The following is a 17,736-nucleotide window of genomic DNA, read 5'->3' on the forward strand; positions in this document are numbered from 1 at the left end:
CCTGACCAGTGCAGGTGGGCAAGAGTGGGAAGCCGTCCTGTGCTTCCCTCTCCAGCCCGCCTGGTTCTATTTGCCATAGGCGCCAGAGGCTGAAGTCCAGAGCAGGGTGCTGGGGAAAGAGCGGCCTGTGCATTCCCTGCCTTTGATCCAGTCATTCTGGCCCTTTGAGCTTGGGAGGTCCGGGGCTCGCACACTCCCCGCTCTCTCTGGAGACCAGCCTGCGGCATGCAGCTGCTGCTGGCGCTGGGCTGCAGCCGGGGCCTGGGGCGCACCCTGAGCGCATGGGGGCTGCGCTCTGGCCGCTCCGGGCCCGGCGCGCTGCCTGCAGCGAGACTCTGCGACCCCAGGCGCACCGGGAGCCGCCAGGCCTCCGACGTCCCCCGCAACCAGCCCCCAAGCTCAGAATTCGTGGCCCGCTCCGTGGGCTCTATGATGCGGCTGCCGGTGCAGTCCTCCCCCGAGGGACTGGACGCCGCTTTCGTCGGGGTGCCCCTGGACATTGGGACCTCCAACCGGCCTGGGGCGAGGTAAGGCCTGGAGGACCAGGGCTAGGGCACGTGGTGGGCCAGCCAGACAGCCGTGGGGCATGATAGGCACAATAGGCCCCTCTCCCCACCCAGGCTCGGGTTGGAAGCTGGTGTATGGATCCAAAATGGCCCTTTTCGTTTGTGACACAGTGATCTCCCTCGGCCTGCCTCAGTTAGCAGCCCCGAGCGTTCTGCACGCCATTGGCGGGGTCACCTTCCGGTCCCTTCGCTGTCATCCATTGGTAAAGAAGGGTTCTGGGACTCAGCCTTCTCCACGCCCCCATCCGGGGGCCTTGCTGGGATGGCGGCTGGGGGTATCCTATTCCTGCCCAGTGTACAGTGGCAGGTGACCTTCCCTCTGAGAACAGAAGCAGCTGGCTGACGCTTCCCAAAACCTCCAGGTGCCACCTGACTCAAGAAATGCTCAAATTAAGGCAATTTTCCTAAGTCAGGGGAAGTAAAGTCCATTTTCGTAAATATTTAGCATCAGCTGTTTCTGAGTCAGCTCAGCAACATTACATCTGACTACATGGTCTGAATCATAAAAGTCACCATTTATGAAACGTCTACTAGCCCTTTGCCTAGATCACCTCACTTAATTCTTACAACAGCAGGGTAAATATTATTATTATTATTTTACAGATTAGGAAACTGAAACTCAGAGAGACTAAGAAATTGTCTAATGCCATTTAGTAAAGTGGTCAGCTCCAAAGCCTGTGCCTCTAATCTCTTCAATATGTAGGCTAGATCAGTGGTTCTCAAAGGGAGGTGATTTTGTCCCCCAGGGGACATTTGGCAATGTCTCTAATGAAAAATTTTTTCTCGACTACTAACCAAAAGGTTGGAGGTTCAGATTTACCCAGTGGCACTGCGGAAGAAAGGCCTGGCGACACGGGGTCGCTGTGAGTCAGAATTGACTCCATGGCAATGGGTTTAGTTTTTTTTTTGTGTGTGTGTGGAAGCATTTTTGGTTGTCATGACTGGGCGGGGAGGAGATGGTGCTACTGGCATTAAGTGGGTAGAGGCTAGGGATGCTGCGAAACGTCCTACAATACACAGGGCAACACCTACAGGAAAGAGTCATCCAGCCCCAAATGCCAACAGTGTGAGGCCAAGAAGCCCCGTCCTAGGCAGAGCCTCCACTTTTGGGGATGACAGGTAGGATGGTTCTTCCTTTTCCAGATTTGGCCCCCGTAGGATACGGGAGGAATCGGTGATGCTGCGGTCAGCCAATCCGAGCACGGGGGCCCTCCCCTTCCAGTTCCTCATGGTCGCGGATCTGGGCGATGTGAATGTCAATCTTTACAACCTTCAGGACAGCTGCCAGCTCATTCGAGAGGCCTATCAGAAAATCGCAGCAGCTGGCTGTGTTCCTCTGACCTTGGGTAATGGCGGTCTGCAATGGCCAGTGTAATTTTCTGAGTTTATTTATCATGCGCTTGAGTACAGCTACTTCTCCAGGGCAAGCTTCAGTGGCTATGGAGACAGTAGGAAAGGGAAAAGTCTAACTCATTTATTTGACCCCCTGAGGAGAGGAGATTTAAATTTTTGGACTAGCAAGACTGAACTAGTGTGAGGAGAGGAAGACATTGCCTTGGGTGCAAAACTTAAGAGGTGCCAAAAAATAATCAAGATCAATTAAGTGTTGTTGATTTTTTCCCTTTTGTCTCAGTTTCCAATATGGCTCAGAATGGCACTGTTACTGATCCTGACTTTGTTTAACATTTTGATAGTTTGTTCATCATGGATTTTATTTTGCATCGATCACGATTTTTAAAAATATTACATTAAAAGTCTTTATCTTGATTACTGAGATTTCCGGCGCCCTTTAAATCTTGCACCCACTCACCTCACCTAATTCACCCTAGTCCCAGCGCTGATGACTAATACACAGGCCTGGAGAAGGCTGCCAGTAGGGACTTGGTTGCGACTTTCCAACTATCTCAAGGATGTTGACGCCTTTGAACTACGGTGTTGGCAAAGAATATTGAATATACCATGGGCTGCCAAAAGAACGAACAAATCTGTTTTGGAAGAAGTACAGCCAGTGTTCCTTAGAAGGGAGGATGGCGAGACTTTGTCTCACATACTTTGGACATGTTATCAGGATGGACCAGTCCCTGGAGAAGGACATCATGCTTGGTAAAGTAGAGGGTCAGCGAAAAAGAGGAAGAACCCCAATGAGATGGATTGACACAGTGACCACAACCATGGGCTCAAGCACAACAACGATTGTGAGGATGGCGCAGAACTGGGCAGTATTTCGTTCTGTCGTGCGTAGGGTCGCTATGAGTCAGAACTGACTCGACGGCATGTAACACCACCACCACCATCTAGCCTTCACAGCATAGTGGGTAAGGAGTGTGGTTTCTGGAATCAGCATGGAATCAGCATGGTTTGAAATCTCAGCTCCACCTCTCACTGTGTTACTTGCTGTACTGCTTTATGCTTTATTTTCTTATCTGTAAAATGGGAATAATAATAATACTCTTACCTCATTGTATTGTGTGAGGGACATATAATGAAAGTGCATATAAAGTGCCTAGCACTACACCTGGCACATTTTAATCTTCAATAAATGTTAGCTTTTGTTATTCTTCATAATTAACAATAGTAACAGTTTTATAGGCCTGCACTGTCTAGCAAGGTAGCCACTAGCCACCTGTTGCCATTCAAATTAAAATTAATTAAAATGAAATGAAATAAAAAATTCAGTTCCTTAGTCATGCTAGCCACATTTCAATAGCCATATGGGGCTGTTGTTGTTGTTAGGTGCCATCGAGTGGGTTCCGACTCATAGCGAGCCTGTGTACAACAGAACAAAACACTGCCCGGTCCTGCACCATCCTCACAATCATTGCTATGTTTGAGCCCATTGTTGCAGCTGCTGTGTCAATCCATCTCATGGAGGGTCTTCCTCTTTTTCGCTGACCCTCTACTTTACCAAGCATGATGTCCTTCTCCAGGGATTGATCCCTCCTGATAATATGTCCAAAGTATGTGAGACAAAGTCTTGCCATCCTCCCTTCTAAGGAGCATTCTGACTGTACTTCTTCCAAGACAGATTTGTTCGTTCTTCTGGCCACTGTGTTGGCCAGTGCAAATGTAGGACATTTCCATCATTGCCGAAAGTTCTATTGGACAGAGTTATTTTAGGCATTTACCTGTAAGCCTGGATTTGTCTAATTTCCTCTTTTAAATGGCAGTGAAATCTTAAACATCTTACCATTGGAAAAGATCTTGTGTTAGCTATGGTTATAATTCTTCTGAGTCCCTGGGTGGTGCAAATGGTTAAGTACTGGACTACTAACAGAAAGTTTGGTGGTTCACACCCACCCAGAGGCGCCTTGGGAGTAAGACCTGGCGATTTGCCTCTGAAAGGTCACAGCCTTGAAAAGCCTTTGGCGCACAGTTCTACTCCGCAACATGTGGGGTCACCATGAGTTGGAATCAACACCACGGAAATTAACAACAACAGTCGTTTTTCAATCTAATTGAAAGGCTGGCAGAACTGAGTGGGTTTAAGATTATTCTACGGAATACGTGGTTCTCTAATCTTATCCACATTCCAGATTTTTTTTTTTTTTTTCTCTTTGCAGGTGGAGATCACACAATCACATATCCCATATTGCAAGCAATGGCTGAAAAGTAAGTCCCAAATGGCCTGGCCCAAGTGAGGTTTCAACATTCAGGAGCTAGGGAGTGAGTTGTTTGCTGCAGGTGGCATCAGGTGACCTCCACTGGCTCAGGTTATTGGCGGTGATAGGAAATTCCCAACTGAGCTGCTTCTGCACTTGAAAATTAAGGTCGAGCTCCTGGTGTCTCTGTCAGTCACCAGCTGGAAGCCAAGACAATTATTAACACTGCTGGCCCCCTCCTTTGCCCTGGATCTATTCTGGAATGCATGCTCAGTGTTTTCAACTTGCCTCTGTTTTTGGAAAATGAGCTCTTAATGAAATACACAACCCCAGTTAACTTTAGTTTCTGTTTTGCTTCAACAGCCAAGTACAAATATCGAGAGGTACAAAGGTAGAGCTCACTGCAGAGAGTCCTGTCTTCTCCTGAAATGGTCCCCTTCCCAGACAATGGAAAGACTGATTTTCGAGTAGTGGGAGTCCACCAGGGACCGACTGGTTTTGTTGTTGTTAGTTGCCATTGAGTTGCCTCCGACTCATGGCGAGCTTATGTATTAACAGAATGAAACGTTGCCCGGTACTGCACCATCTTCATGATCATTGGTGTGTTTGAGCCCATTGCTGTGTATTTTGAGTGCCTTCCAACCTAGGGGGCTCATCTGCCAGCACTATATTGGACAGTATTCTGTTGTGACCCATAAGGTTTTCATTGGCTAATTTTCGGAAGTAGATCACCAGGCCTTCCTTCCTAGTCCATCTTAGTCTGGAAGCTCTGCTGAAAGCTGTCCACCATGGTTTCTGAAATACTAGTGGCAGAACTTCCAGCATCATAGCACCACACAAGCCACCACAGTACAACAAACTGACAGATGGGTGGTGGAAGGACTGACTACCTTTGGCTAATTTAGTTTCAGAGAGAGGTAGCAGGGCAGAGGCGGTAGCAGCTTCTGAATTCAAGTATGAGAAAAGGCATGTGGGTAGCATTCTAGCTGGGGGTGGTGGGTGTAGGTCTTTTCTCAAAGCTGTGTTTGCATGGTTTTGATCTGGATGGTGTATTTGGGGTGGCTGGCAGGGGTTGGTGGACATTATGGGAGACAGCTGGGTTAAAGCTTCTTCCTGTTGCCACAGTTGGAGAAAGGGTGGCTCTGATCAGTCCAGCCTTCAGCGGAGCTCGCTTCCAAGCCACCATTTATGCTCATCCTCTCTGCCCTGTCTCTAAGTGAAGCCAATGATGGGTGATGGGGAGTGGGTGGCAGCCAGCGTGCATGTCTGTTTTCTGCCTGACTTCCTGGAGTTTATTGTTCCTCTGAGATGCTAAGTGATTTTGTTTTGAAGACAGAAACCAGTTGCCAGGCAGATATTGATGCCAGGTCTCCCCTCTGTGGCTATGAATTATCATCAAGTGTTGGTGGCCTGAAGTTGCTGTGCTAGGGGCCACCAGGGAGGCTTGGCCTCTGAGCTGCCTTGTGTCATCAGGCATGGCCCTGTGGGATTGCTGCACGTGGATGCGCACACGGACACAGCCGACAAGGTCCTGGGAGAGAAACTGTATCACGGGTTGCCCTTCCGCCGATGCGTGGACGAGGGGCTCCTGGACTGTAAGCGGGTGGTGCAGATCGGCATCCGGGGCTCTTCCATGACCTTGGATCCCTACAGATACAACTGGAACCAGGTGACAGACTGAGTGCCCCTCCCCGTCACTCCTGTCCCCAAACTGCCTACCACATGGCAGCCACGGATTCAACAGGGGCTTTACTAGTCAAGTTCAGAAAGTAGGGCCGAAAGGTTGAGACTGCATCAAGAGGATCATGTGGAGGAGAGGGAAGTGAGGATGTTAGTTTATTAGGCGCCAAAACCAAACCAAAGCCACTGCCGTCGAGTCAATTCTGACTCACAGCGACCCTACAGGACAGAGTAGAACTGCCCCATAGGGTTTCCAAGGAGCGGCTGGTGGCTGCCGAACTCTTAACTACTGCGCCACCTGGGCACAGGAGGCCTCTTATCACTGGGGTGGGGAGACAAGCAGAAACAAACCAGCCCCTCAGAGGTTGCTGGCTTCTCTTGGAAAAAATGAGTTGGTCCAACCCAAGGTGAGTTGCAGCCTCTTAGTTCTCATCCTCATACCCACCAGCCAGAATGGCTGTATGTAAACACATGGGACAAGACCCCTTTCCTGGGACCGGTAGTGAGCTGAGTTTCTTACTATTGCTTTAGAAAAGCTTCCCTCTGATCCCAACTCCATAGGTCAGCTTTGACTTACTCCTTGCTTCTTTACCAGTCATTGTCCCTCCCTCATGGGGTCTAAAGGTCAAGTGTGATATGCACATGAAGAGCTTAGCCATGGGGGTTGGCACCTAAGAAATGCCCAGAAATGCTGCTACGCAGAAGCCTAAACCTTCAGATCCTTACTTCCTACCTCCTCAGGGCTTCCGGGTCGTCCTTGCCGAAGACTGCTGGATGAAGTCGCTGGTTCCTCTGATGGGGGAGGTGAGGCAGCAGATGGGAGGCAAACCCATTTATATCAGCTTTGATATTGATGCCTTGGATCCTGCCTATGCCCCAGGGACAGGGACGCCTGAAATCGCTGGTCTCACCCCTAGTCAGGTAAGGAGGCACCCCAGGTGAAAATTCCTGGAGGTCGGGTGGTGATTCCTGGGACTGGCAGTGAGACTTCAGGAATCAAGACAAAATTTTAAAAGTGAGCATCTAGGCCTTTATTGTTCTCAGGTCTGAATACTTACTCACTGAGGCGTGACAGAGGGCACTCATGTCTTAGCTGGGAGATAATCGTCTTCCTGCCTCTGGTCCATCTGTAGTAAGTTCATGTGGACAGTGTTGTAGTACCCCCTTAGGCACACTAAACTTACCTTTTTAGGGTTGAATTTAAAAAGTGCACATAATGAGATTAACCACCTACTAAAGTAATTCTAGAGTTTTAGGAACACTTAAATAAAATTTCCATAAGGTTGGCCAAGTGTAAACCCAGGGAGGCAGAATTGGAATGTGGTTATAACTAGAAGGTAAGCTCCAGGAGGGCAGGGACTTTGTTTACTACCCTATCCTTGGAGCCTAGACTAGTGCCTGACATACAAATAGTAGGTACTCAAAGATATTTGATGAGTAAGTGAATGAAGACTGCTTAAACCTAATCAATTATCTGATGTAAGAAAAGGACGATCATGAAGAACTCTCTCAAAGCCATTCTCAATTCCCATCCTCATCCCTCTGCTTATCATCCTTCTGTAGTCAGTTTTGTCTGCAGTTCTTGGCTTTGCCTGCAGAATGGAAACCCTTTCAGACAAGGTGTCTCTCTACCACTCCCATTATCTTGTTCTCCAGCCACATCTGCTTGCACTTCTCCCATTTTGGTGCCTTTGCATGTGTCTTCCTCTCTGCCTGGAATGCCCTTCCCCTACTTATCTGCTTGGCCAAGTCCTTGAGCTAAGTGTTTGCACCTTAAGGAAGCTGACCCCTGCCTCTCCAGGCTGAGAGCTCAGACTGTTCTGTGCTGGCTTCTCTTGAAGCCCTAAACCCACGACACTGCAGTGACTGGTTTGCTTATCTCCATCCTCAGACTATGAAGCCTTCAGAGGCAAGAACTGTGCTTTGGTCACTACCGTCCCTGCAAGGTCCAGCAGAGCTGGGCAGTCAATACGTGTTTACTGAGGGAAAGTAACAGTTCCACGTCAAGTATTGGGAGCTATCCACTGAAGCCTGTGTTAGTTGCTTTTTGCTGTAAATGTTACCACCGTGGATAACTTGCACTTGATCTTGAACAGGCTCTGGAGATCATCCGGGGCTGTCAAGGCCTGAATGTGGTGGGTTGTGACCTTGTGGAAGTTTCACCATTGTATGATCCTTCTGGTGAGTGAGCAAAATAACTGTGATCCGTAGGCAACTGTTAGTCTAAATTACATAATCTAGTTAATAAGTAGAAAATGGATGGGTCTCCTTGTACCTGCTGAGCATGTCCTATACTGCAGAAAATAAACCTATTACTGCACACTTACAAACATGAGCTAATTAACCCTAACAAAGCCCCTGGGAGGTGGCTAAATATTATTAGCGTTCCCACCAGTCGCAGAAAAAAAGTAAACCAGCCTGCAATTGAGTGGCACAGTTCCATCCTCCTGATACATTGTTGAAAATTGAATTCTTAAAGCATAAGGAATAAAGTGGGGAGTTAGCAGGTTTAGGAGAGATCTTCAAAGCAGATGCCATCCCAATGATTTTAATTTAGAAAAGCTTAGAGTTTGGCTTATTAGCCTCAGAGAGTAAATAATAAATACGATACACATCATTGTTACAGGTTTTCCTTTGGGAAAAATCTGTTCTCAGAGTAAAGAAAGAAGCTTTTGAATTTAAAAATACTATTCTACAGGGTCTCTGTGAGTCAGAATCTACTTGATGGCAAATGGGTGTGTGTGGGTGTTATTTTCCAGTGAATGCTGGATGGAGGCAGAATCCCAGGGAAAGTGCATCCGCAGGGTGGCTGGGCAGCCCAGAAAAGAGCACAGAATGCAGGACTCTGGGAAGCAGCAGAAAGGAAAGACAGCTAAAGGAATCCTGGGAGGCTGCTCCAGGAGGCGGTGTGTGTGGTACTCACGGCGGGTTTTACTTTTTCGTAGGAAACACGGCGCTGCTGGCGGCTAACCTGCTGTTTGAAATGCTGTGTGTTCTCCCCAAAGTGAAAGTTGTCTGAGCTTGTGCTCGTCAAGATAAAATAACTGATGGCATCAGTGGCAAATTCTCAAGAAGAATTTATGAGCAAGCAGTCTGGGTACTGAAGGGTTTATGCCAATAAAGCTTCCTGCTCAAAGTGTCATTGGTGTCTGTAAGATCAGGGCACTCAGTAGAACTCCCATCCAAATAGTTAAAATTTCAAAGGAGTTTGAATTAACTTAAAAAAGAAAAAAAAAAGGAAGCACTCATCAATTGTACTGCTTTGATTTTTACCTTTGATGAAAGTTGGGGGAGAAATGGAAAATTTAGATCAGTGTTATCTAAAAAATGGAGAAATGACATAAAGTTGATGCAACAGTACTAGAGAAACCTTCCATATTTCTACAGTATCTTCCTACTGCTTTGAGGACCATTCAATAAAAAACTTGAAAGTAACACGCAGGTCCTAATAAGGCAGCTTCTTGCTTAAAACCAGGAGGACGCAGGCAATGTCTCCTAAGCCAAACAACATTAGCTGGCCCCCAAAGAGCCCTTAACGAAGCTTCCTCTATCCCACTCTCTGCAAGCCTCAGTTCTGCATGATCTCCTCTTCAAGCCAATGCACCGTCTAGGACAGCAATTCTTGACATCTCCGGTTAAGATGTGCTGACCTTCAGCATGTTGTGAGTTACATGCAAAGTCAACTTTGTTGACATGGTGTCTGTGATTACATAAGTTATCATCTTGCAATGCAAGAGCTATTCCATAATCATCACACATTAAAATAGTTTATTTCTGTTTCCAGTCTGTAATATTCTTAAAACAAAATAACATCAGCTTCAGTGCCTGTTTACAATAAAAAAAAAAAATAAAACCAACAAACATAAAAAAGACACAATTTGCCAAATAAGTTATTTGTTCCTAAGAGTATCAAAAGTGCAAAATATTCACCTTTTTTGAGATCTGTCTCCCAAGTACAACCATCCTCCTTGATAAACTGAACAGAGATTCAGCAGCTGCCACACTGCATTTGTTTTCAAGGGACAATGTCAGGTGTTTGGACTTGGGCAACATTTCCATCTGTAAAGATGTTTTGCAGCAGCTTTTGAACAATTTTACTTAAAAAAAAAAAAAAAAAGTTTGCATGTTTGCTTCCAAGCTCTCTTCCCAAACAAAGCAAATCACTTAAAACACATTCAGATCCCATTTCTTTTTATATCAAGGAAACATTTATGAACTGACGGCAGCTGCAAATTAATTAGGATCACAGTATATAAAAGGCGACAAGTATGAATAGGCTGGGAATGAGGAGAAAACCAACCTATTCATTTGAAAATGACAACAAAGTTTTTGTGGTCAATAAATGATGGCAGCGAGACCATGGTACCTGATGGGCAGTCTTGCTCCTTGAAAGGTGGCTTGGTTGGAGCTGACGACCTCTATGCTAGGCAAATTGTGCAACCAACACCTGAGCAATTAAAAAATGTTCTTGAAATGGAGTATATTCTACAAAGAGATGTTTTAGGCCAGTTGCCATTTTCATCCCTATCTGCTAAACATGATGTATAATGCATGACCTGTATCAACCAGAAAAGCCCACTTCTAAAAAAATCAATGTTGACAGCTTCAGGACATTTGAAGACTAGGAAGTTAACTTAAACCCAAATTGGGTCTTGTATGATTACATTCATTAGAAAGAGAAATGGTAGCATTGGCTGAGCGTGACAATGGCTCATATATTTGACACAAAAGTAAACAAATTTATGAAAACATACAGGAGGAAAAGCTTGGATGGTCAACTGTAAAGTTCGATGTGAAATAAAAGCTCTCTACAGTCCCAAAAAAGATTGAAAAGGATTTCCTCTTGGGGGGAAAAATTTACCAGTCCTCCAACACATCTGTAGAAGAATTTTTGGACTAAAACATTTTCTAGGAATGTTTTCCATCCTATCACTACTTTCTTTTGCTGGTACAAATGGAAGGTGCAGCTGTCTGAAGGTGCTTTTTACTACTACTAATAATAATAAAAGAACAAATCTGGGGAGTTTCTGATTTTCAGAAGTTAAGCTTGGGAATTCCATTAGTACCAGAAATTAAAAACCTACCACTGAACGAAGACACTACTCACAAGAGCAATCTACCATGAAAGACCCAGATTATAATTTTGAGGACTGGCACATCAATAAGCCAAATGAATCCCCTGACCGTTTCTAACTGGGCCAGGTGCCATGGCATTTAGAGTCATCATCCATTTTTAGAGGATCATATGGAAGAAAGAAGCCTGGCACTGATTATTATTTTTTTTAATAAAGCTGTAGACTCCATAAAAATTATAGGAATTCCTGGGCTGAAATAATTTATTACTACTGTAGCCCAATATTTAAATTATTCAGGATCCAAATGGTTTAGTTTAAAGCAATTATGATTAAATAAATAAATACTAACATAGTAAATGTCCCATCACTGATTCTCACCCTTCACTTTACAAAAGGCAATTTGCTTTGATATTTGAACAGACCACTCTTTGAAGTTGTCCAAACTCCATCGGTGGTTTTGCCCTGATAAAAAAAATCCAAAAAACAAACCGCACACTCTGGCTGGTCTGCTCTGCTCCAGCCTGGAGTCCATTATACACTGGAGCTCAGCAAGCTGGATGCTACTGATCAGCCTGACCCTGATACTAGTTAAACAGTTGTCAGTTAAGAGTGAAAATAATTATGACGAGATACCAAATAGAGGCCAGAAGCTGAAAAATAAGCCTTCTGTAAAACAGGAGTCTAGAACAAGTCTTGGCTCTCTCATTACAGAAGGGGACTTGAAGATACATCACTTTTGGGGTAACAGTGTCCAAAATACAAATGCTGATAAATTTTAAGTTCCTTGATACAAAGCCATGTCTGTATTTTACTAAAGAGACACCAATGGCGTGAAGAGGCTCCTCAAGCCTGACTCAGTGGCAGGTGGGAATCATTTGTAGTTTAACGTCTACTGGCTCATAGCAGCTTATCTCTATGCTCAGAGAACAAGATTAAAATTATGGCTCCTAATATCCACACCCTAAAATTGACAGAGGCAGGAAGGCATTGGAAAACGTACGTGTAAATGCCTCCAATCATTACAGTACCTCTTGCTGTGCAGATCCCTTCCCTGGGACTGCTTAGTGCTGGGGAGGCAGCAGGAGGAACACTCACAAAGGGATCCCAGAGCAGCAGCCCGTCAGTCACTGCCCAGCCCTCCCTGACCTTTTTTCTTGGGAAGAACACCCAACTCACATGCAGAAGCCCCACACCCCTGTTCTTTTAAAATGGTGGCTGACAAGCTGTTGTAGAGGGATGCCCCCAAAATATACTTTTAGCCACTTACTACTGGCAAAACCATTAAGTGTAAGATTGCTTGGTACTGGGGCCTCTTTCAAGATGCAGGGCCCAGAGAGCTGCTGTGGGTGGTTCTAATGCTAGAGCATGCACCAGGGCAGAAGCACAGCAGGAGATGGATGGCCCGGAGGGCGAGGGCAGGGCTGGGGGGTAGTGGTGGGGTAAGCGACCCGACCTGTACAACAGGCTCCGGAGGTTCCGTCCAGGTACTGCTGCAGGCTTGAGCCCTGTGTTCTCCAACATAAGACAGAGGACAGGGGAGTGAGGTGTGAGCATGTGACAGGGACAACAAAGGAAGAGGGATGGACAATCTATTTTAAATAGTGCGGCATTCAAATGAGGGGAAAAAAATAAAAGGAAGTATTTTGATCTAGGAACTCAAACTTGTGGTATTTTTCACTCCTAAGTTAGAACAGGGCAAAGGAATGATTCTTCTAGCCACTGTTCTAGAAGAGTAATCTAAAATCTATATTCTGTTCATTGGGATAGTTTGAGTCCTGAAAATACCTGTTCACAGGGGCATGTTAAAATCTGGAGAGTTCAATTCTCTTTTTGAAATCCTCTCAGTCTAATTCAGGCCATGATGGAATATAAAACCTCTGTAAGGAGCCTTCCAACAGGCGTTCCATCCATAAGGACAACTTGCTCAGTTTTCCTTTGATGGGCCTGGACCCAAGGCTGCAGGAAGATTTCCCTCGAGATTCACCCAGGTGGAGGGAAGAGTCGAGATCACTGCACGACCCCATGGCAGCTTCCTCCTCTTCTACTGTTTTATGGGGCTTGAAGAGGCAGTAGTACTTCTTGTGGCCATTGAGGGCCAGTACATAGCCCGTGTAGTCACGTTCCATGAAATGCTTATCATACTGGTTTGGGATTGGGGCTGCATCTTGAGCAAATTCTAATAAGTATTCTAGCCACTCTCTGTGTTTATCTAGACTCAGGAAGGAGAAGTGTAGGCAGCTGCTCCTGCAAGAAGAACAGAATGCAGATTTAGGGTTATTTCCTGACGCATTTATTTGCAGGTAACGTAAGTATCTGAGTTAGACTTTAAACAATAGGAAAAGGCTTTACCTCAGATGGGGCCTGAATGCAGAAAAAATGACAGGTTTTTGTGGGAACCAGAGGGCATCTGCAACAGCTGCCAATACTCTACTCATCCATCCTCCCACCCCTCGCTGGGTATAACCTATGTCACTCTCAGTCTCTGACTCCTGGAAAATACACAGGAACTAAACAGTCTGTTTTCTGAAGGGCTCAGGGAGTAAGACTGAGTTCAATCTCTTCTTCTGTTCACAACAAACAGAACATCAAGTCAAGGGAAAAAAAGGTCACCCCATGAAGGTGTAGATTTTTGGGTTGGGAAGGTCACAGCCAACATCTCACTGACTGGTAAAGTGCCCCAGAGTCAAAGAGGACATACCCTACCTCCAGGTGCCTCCTTACCCCAGTGTTCACGCGCTCTCTCTCTCTCTCACACACACAGATACACACGTGTGCACGGTACTTACCCAGTGAATGTGTAGACCTCCAAAGCAAATTTCTGAAGTAGGCTGGTTTTGGTGGAATTTGATAGGATGAGGACGATGTTCATGTGGCCTGGCCTCAGGCGTACCAAGTTACTGGTGTATGTTACATCTGTGAGTTCAGTTACCTCCACAAAGCCTTTTTTCGGAATCTTGCTGTGGAGAAATATCAAGGAGTTAGCTGTTATCAGAATAGAGGAATGCCATTACTTGTAAAAGGAGCAAGTGGAAACAAATGCTATGTTCTAACAGACTGGGTATGTTATTTAACATTCTTGAGCCTAACATGCTGGCAGGATGGGGATGACCCTGATTTTGTGATCCCTGACCAACAAATAGCCTCTCTGATGCTGCTTTTCAGCTGGTGTAGGAGTAGCTTTAGGACAGAAAGAAGAAGGCAGCTATTACCCAGTCTGCTTTCTTTGTCTCAGGGAGACCCTCACTTCCTGCCATTGCAGTGTGTGCTCACTACTGATCATATTCATCAGCACGGTTACGGTGACACACCATTTTCTGCTTCTGGCTCATCTACCATCTCTCTGATGTGCTTCTTTGCTTCCTGCCTTCATCATGAAATCTGAGATTGAGAAACAGAAGTTACAGAGAAGTAGGTCCTGTATCTAAATGCCTGAAGGGGTCTTAATAAAAACTAGTCAGCAGTGACTTTTCCCTATACCCACAAGGAGGTGAACCCGAGTTTACATTTACATCTACATATATCTGTCTGTACATATACATGAACTACTTTATCAGACTACACAATCTGTGGGTCTGGTGCTGAGTGGGAGGTGAGTTTGGTGTTTTGTCAGAGAAACAGCCCCTCTGTCCACGCCACCTGCTGTTTTCTTTGCTGAAGGTCGGCTCTGTCTTCCCAGACTTCTCATGGACTTCCTCTTTATCTGGAGGGTGTGACTCTTGTTCATCACTGGAGTCACTGAAGTAAGAAAAAAGGAGTTTTTTAAAAACAGAAGACAAACAATCATGGAGGCTGGGGACTCACCTTTCAGAAACTGTACCGAGAAGCCACAGAAGCATTTACCTGAAAGCCTGCATGATGACGGTGCCGAAGAGGATGAAGAGGGCCGAGAAGATCAGGGACAGGAGGGGCATCATTTCCCGCCTAAAATAAGGTTAACAAACTTAGGTCAGTTCTAGATGGGTTACTGTGATGTGTCGATGAATAATTTTAAGTTTCTTCTCTCTGGCTAAGACAAAAAGAAAGAAAGAGAAAAAAAAAAATCCCCAACCAAAAAGTCTTCATACGAATAAAATTTTCCAATTTCATACAAATGGAGTTTTTGGGGGGATGCTGGTCGTAGAGGGGAAAGTAGAGATATTTTCCCCCTTGCTGGTCTAATTCATAGATAGCTTACTCTAAAAGTTTGACTTTGTATTTCAGTGATAATAGGCTGTATTTAATAAATTCTGTGTAAGGAAACAATAAAAGGGGTAATAAAAGATTTAAGTTATAAACATGGAAGGACATCCTATGTTCAGGCAGTATCAGTGACTAAAAAGGCTACGAAATTATTTCCTCTCAATTTTATATTTTTTCTAATAAGAATAACTCAGATGTGGCCCAGAGGAGTGGGAGCAGGGAGAAAAGATGACCTTACAAGATTTCCTCTAGGACTGGTGTTTTAACATTTCTTTCACCCACAAACATCCACCACAGGCCTGCCATTTTCCAGGTGAGGGGCTAGGTGCTGGGAAGCACAGACACGGACAAGATGTGGTTGTGTCCTCCGGGAGCTCAGCCTCATTGTGGGGTGGGCGTGGGATATCCCTGCTCTGATTAATTCATTGATTCACTTGTACATCTATGTACTGGACTCCATGCGTGCAGGCCCTGAGCCAGGCCCTGGGGGTGCCCTGATGAAAAGGACAGCCCTAGGCTCTGCTGTCTGGAAGGGCAACCAGCGGGGAGCCTTTCCTAGGCAGCGGAAAAGAGTTAGTCAGCAAACACGAAAAAAAGGGAAGTTACTGGAAGGGGGTAAAAAGGGTAACAGTTGCTAAAAATCTCCAAAGAGTCTTCCACTTGCCTGTATCTAGTATGCACTGAAATCAAAGAAGGATAGACTCTCTTCAAAAGAAAAACACTGATACTGGTATTAACAGAGAAACAGAAATTCACCCTCGCAACATTCCTACCAGTTGTTGTGAAATATGCTATCCCAGCAGTCTGAGATGTACTCAGAAGCAGAGTAGAGCCACCGAAGTAGAAACACCTACAGAGAAAGAAAATGGATGAAGGTCAAGACTGAACCTCAGAGCAGTGACAGCTCTAAGCAAAACTCCTGTCGTCAGCTCTGTGAGCCCATGAGTCCTGCCTGGCAGCCCAACCTCGCTGGGCCACAATGCTTACAGGGGCAAGTTCATCAGTCAGGTCTGGAAGCACAGCTTCAGAAGACAGAAGAGCTGGATCTTTCCGCAGTTGGTCGAGATAACCCAAAAGGATGAATTTATCACTCTCACTCCCAGTCCAGGGATCTTTCAGGGTTTTATATACCACCCTTCCTGCTGTGTTGCGCCTTTCTAAGATAGACACCTGGGACAAAAAGAGAGAAAACAAAACAAAAAACATTAGAAGTCTCAAAAGAATGGCAACTTACTGGTTTACTGGTTTCCACCCCTCTATCCAGGGAGGATGAAAAAAAGGATTTAGTGAAATCTCTAAGTTCAAACACAAATATTGATGAATATAAAGTATCTGCAAAAGATTAAAATTTTTCTGCCAAAAGAGATTATTTTTATGGTGACTTCCGAAAGCTTTTGGTAAAAGTTAAAGCTCTTTCTTCTCAACAGACTTTGTTCTATAACCTCTGACTTAATATTCTAATAAAGGAAACCTTTGTTTTGAGGGGAAACCCTGGTGGTGTAGTGGTTAAGAGCTACGGCTGCTAACCAAAAGGTCTGAAGTTTGAATCTACCAGGCGTCCCTTGGAAACCCTATGGGGCAGTTCTACTCTGTCCTATAGGATTGCTATGAGTTGGAATTGATTTGACGGCAATGAGTTTGTTTTTTGGAGATTACAAAAAAATGAGGATTCTACGGTTATCAAAATGATAAAAAAGACAGAGAAGAGTTTCATCCTTCTCTAGAGAGTGATGACAAAGGGAAAGGGAGGAGAGATCAAACAGGATAAAGTGGAGAAAGCAGAAGTAAAGGAGGGGGAATTTCCAAAGCATATTACCGGTGGTCTAAGGAAGATTTTACAAAACTAGGATGCTGCACGACTAGACCTGAAATAGGGAAAAAAACAGTGAAAAGGACTGATGTGCTTTTAACTTTTACTCACAGGAAAGATGCTTTCTGTGGAGGACTAAAGTGGAAAATCGAGGATGTGGACTGACTAGGGTGAAAGACTGGTATTAGAGTACGCTTTCCAAAAGAAAGTTATGGATTTCCTGCAATCTGTATTTAGGACTCCTGAGGAAGGAGAGAGAATCCAGTGCCACGTGCTTGTGAGGAGTTTGGGGTCAGGAGAGGCCCCATGACTCACCACTGATTTTCCTTGAAACCTGTCACCATCGGGTAGTAAGGTGTTGGCAAACTCCTGCTGCCGATTGCTGTAGACATGCACGAATCTCACTGTGTCCTGTGTGTTTGCCAGGGCAAAGGACAGGAAAGCCTCAAAGGGCTTACTCAACTTGGTAGCCTCGGCAGTCAGTAAAACCACACAGTACCTGCATGGAACATAAGAGAAAAGTTTATAACCAATCCCTGAGACCGTGGCTAGGACCTGTACCAGTAAGCATTTATTTTGGTGAAGAGGAGGCTCTTATATAAGCAAATATGTTTTGCATACTGAAAGCTGTGCAGTGGAAAGTCCCTGGTGATAAAAGATTTCCAAGTAACTGGCGACATGCTCCTTTTCCAGATTGGTGATATGTTCCCCAAATCAAACTTCCTCATGCCATTCAGGAATTTCCTTTAAGGCACTGATTACTGAATCCTTGATTCAGAAAGGCCTTCCAGAAGCCATCTGTTCTAGTTCTTCTACCACAGGTAGGG

At 45.2% G+C, this 17,736-nt stretch overlaps 2 protein-coding genes across 4 annotated transcripts in view; one reads left to right on the forward strand and one right to left on the reverse strand.

Annotated features, from left to right (window-relative positions):
- The first annotated feature begins 225 nt into the window (after window positions 1-225).
- AGMAT (agmatinase) lies at window positions 226-9,935 on the forward strand. Its single transcript, XM_004377284.2, has 7 exons — window positions 226-527; window positions 1,710-1,912; window positions 4,127-4,175; window positions 5,639-5,834; window positions 6,587-6,766; window positions 7,942-8,026; window positions 8,791-9,935. The coding sequence occupies exons 1-7, from the start codon at window positions 226-228 to the stop codon at window positions 8,862-8,864; spliced, it is 1,089 nt and encodes a 362-aa protein (XP_004377341.1). The 3' UTR covers window positions 8,865-9,935.
- A 2,525-nt stretch (window positions 9,936-12,460) lies between these two features.
- The window catches only part of DNAJC16 (DnaJ heat shock protein family (Hsp40) member C16), a 35,188-nt gene continuing 29,912 nt past the window's right edge, over window positions 12,461-17,736 (reverse strand). For all 3 annotated transcript variants that reach the window (XM_004377226.2, XM_023732163.1, XM_023732164.1), the window contains 7 exons: window positions 17,225-17,408; window positions 16,087-16,269; window positions 15,873-15,949; window positions 14,761-14,841; window positions 14,557-14,655; window positions 13,707-13,877; window positions 12,461-13,164 (listed from right to left, as the gene is read on the reverse strand). In XM_004377226.2, coding sequence (XP_004377283.1) covers window positions 12,762-13,164; window positions 13,707-13,877; window positions 14,557-14,655; window positions 14,761-14,841; window positions 15,873-15,949; window positions 16,087-16,269; window positions 17,225-17,408 — 1,198 coding nt within the window. In that variant the 3' untranslated portion in view covers window positions 12,461-12,761. The remainder of the gene's footprint in view (window positions 13,165-13,706; window positions 13,878-14,556; window positions 14,656-14,760; window positions 14,842-15,872; window positions 15,950-16,086; window positions 16,270-17,224; window positions 17,409-17,736) is intronic.

Source organism: Trichechus manatus, unplaced genomic scaffold, assembly GCF_000243295.1.
Source record: "Trichechus manatus latirostris isolate Lorelei unplaced genomic scaffold, TriManLat1.0 scaffold00048, whole genome shotgun sequence".
NCBI lineage: Eukaryota > Metazoa > Chordata > Mammalia > Sirenia > Trichechidae > Trichechus > Trichechus manatus.

Excerpts from the sequence above, each read along its gene's own strand:
- AGMAT (XM_004377284.2), top strand. The coding sequence starts at position 226 with ATGCAGCTGCTGCTGGCGCTGGGCTGCAGCCGGGGCCTGGGGCGCACC. Across the intron at positions 1,913-4,126 it reads CTGTGTTCCTCTGACCTTGG|GTGGAGATCACACAATCACA; the intron begins GTAATGGCGGTC and ends TTCTCTTTGCAG. Across the intron at positions 5,835-6,586 it reads ACAGATACAACTGGAACCAG|GGCTTCCGGGTCGTCCTTGC; the intron begins GTGACAGACTGA and ends CTACCTCCTCAG.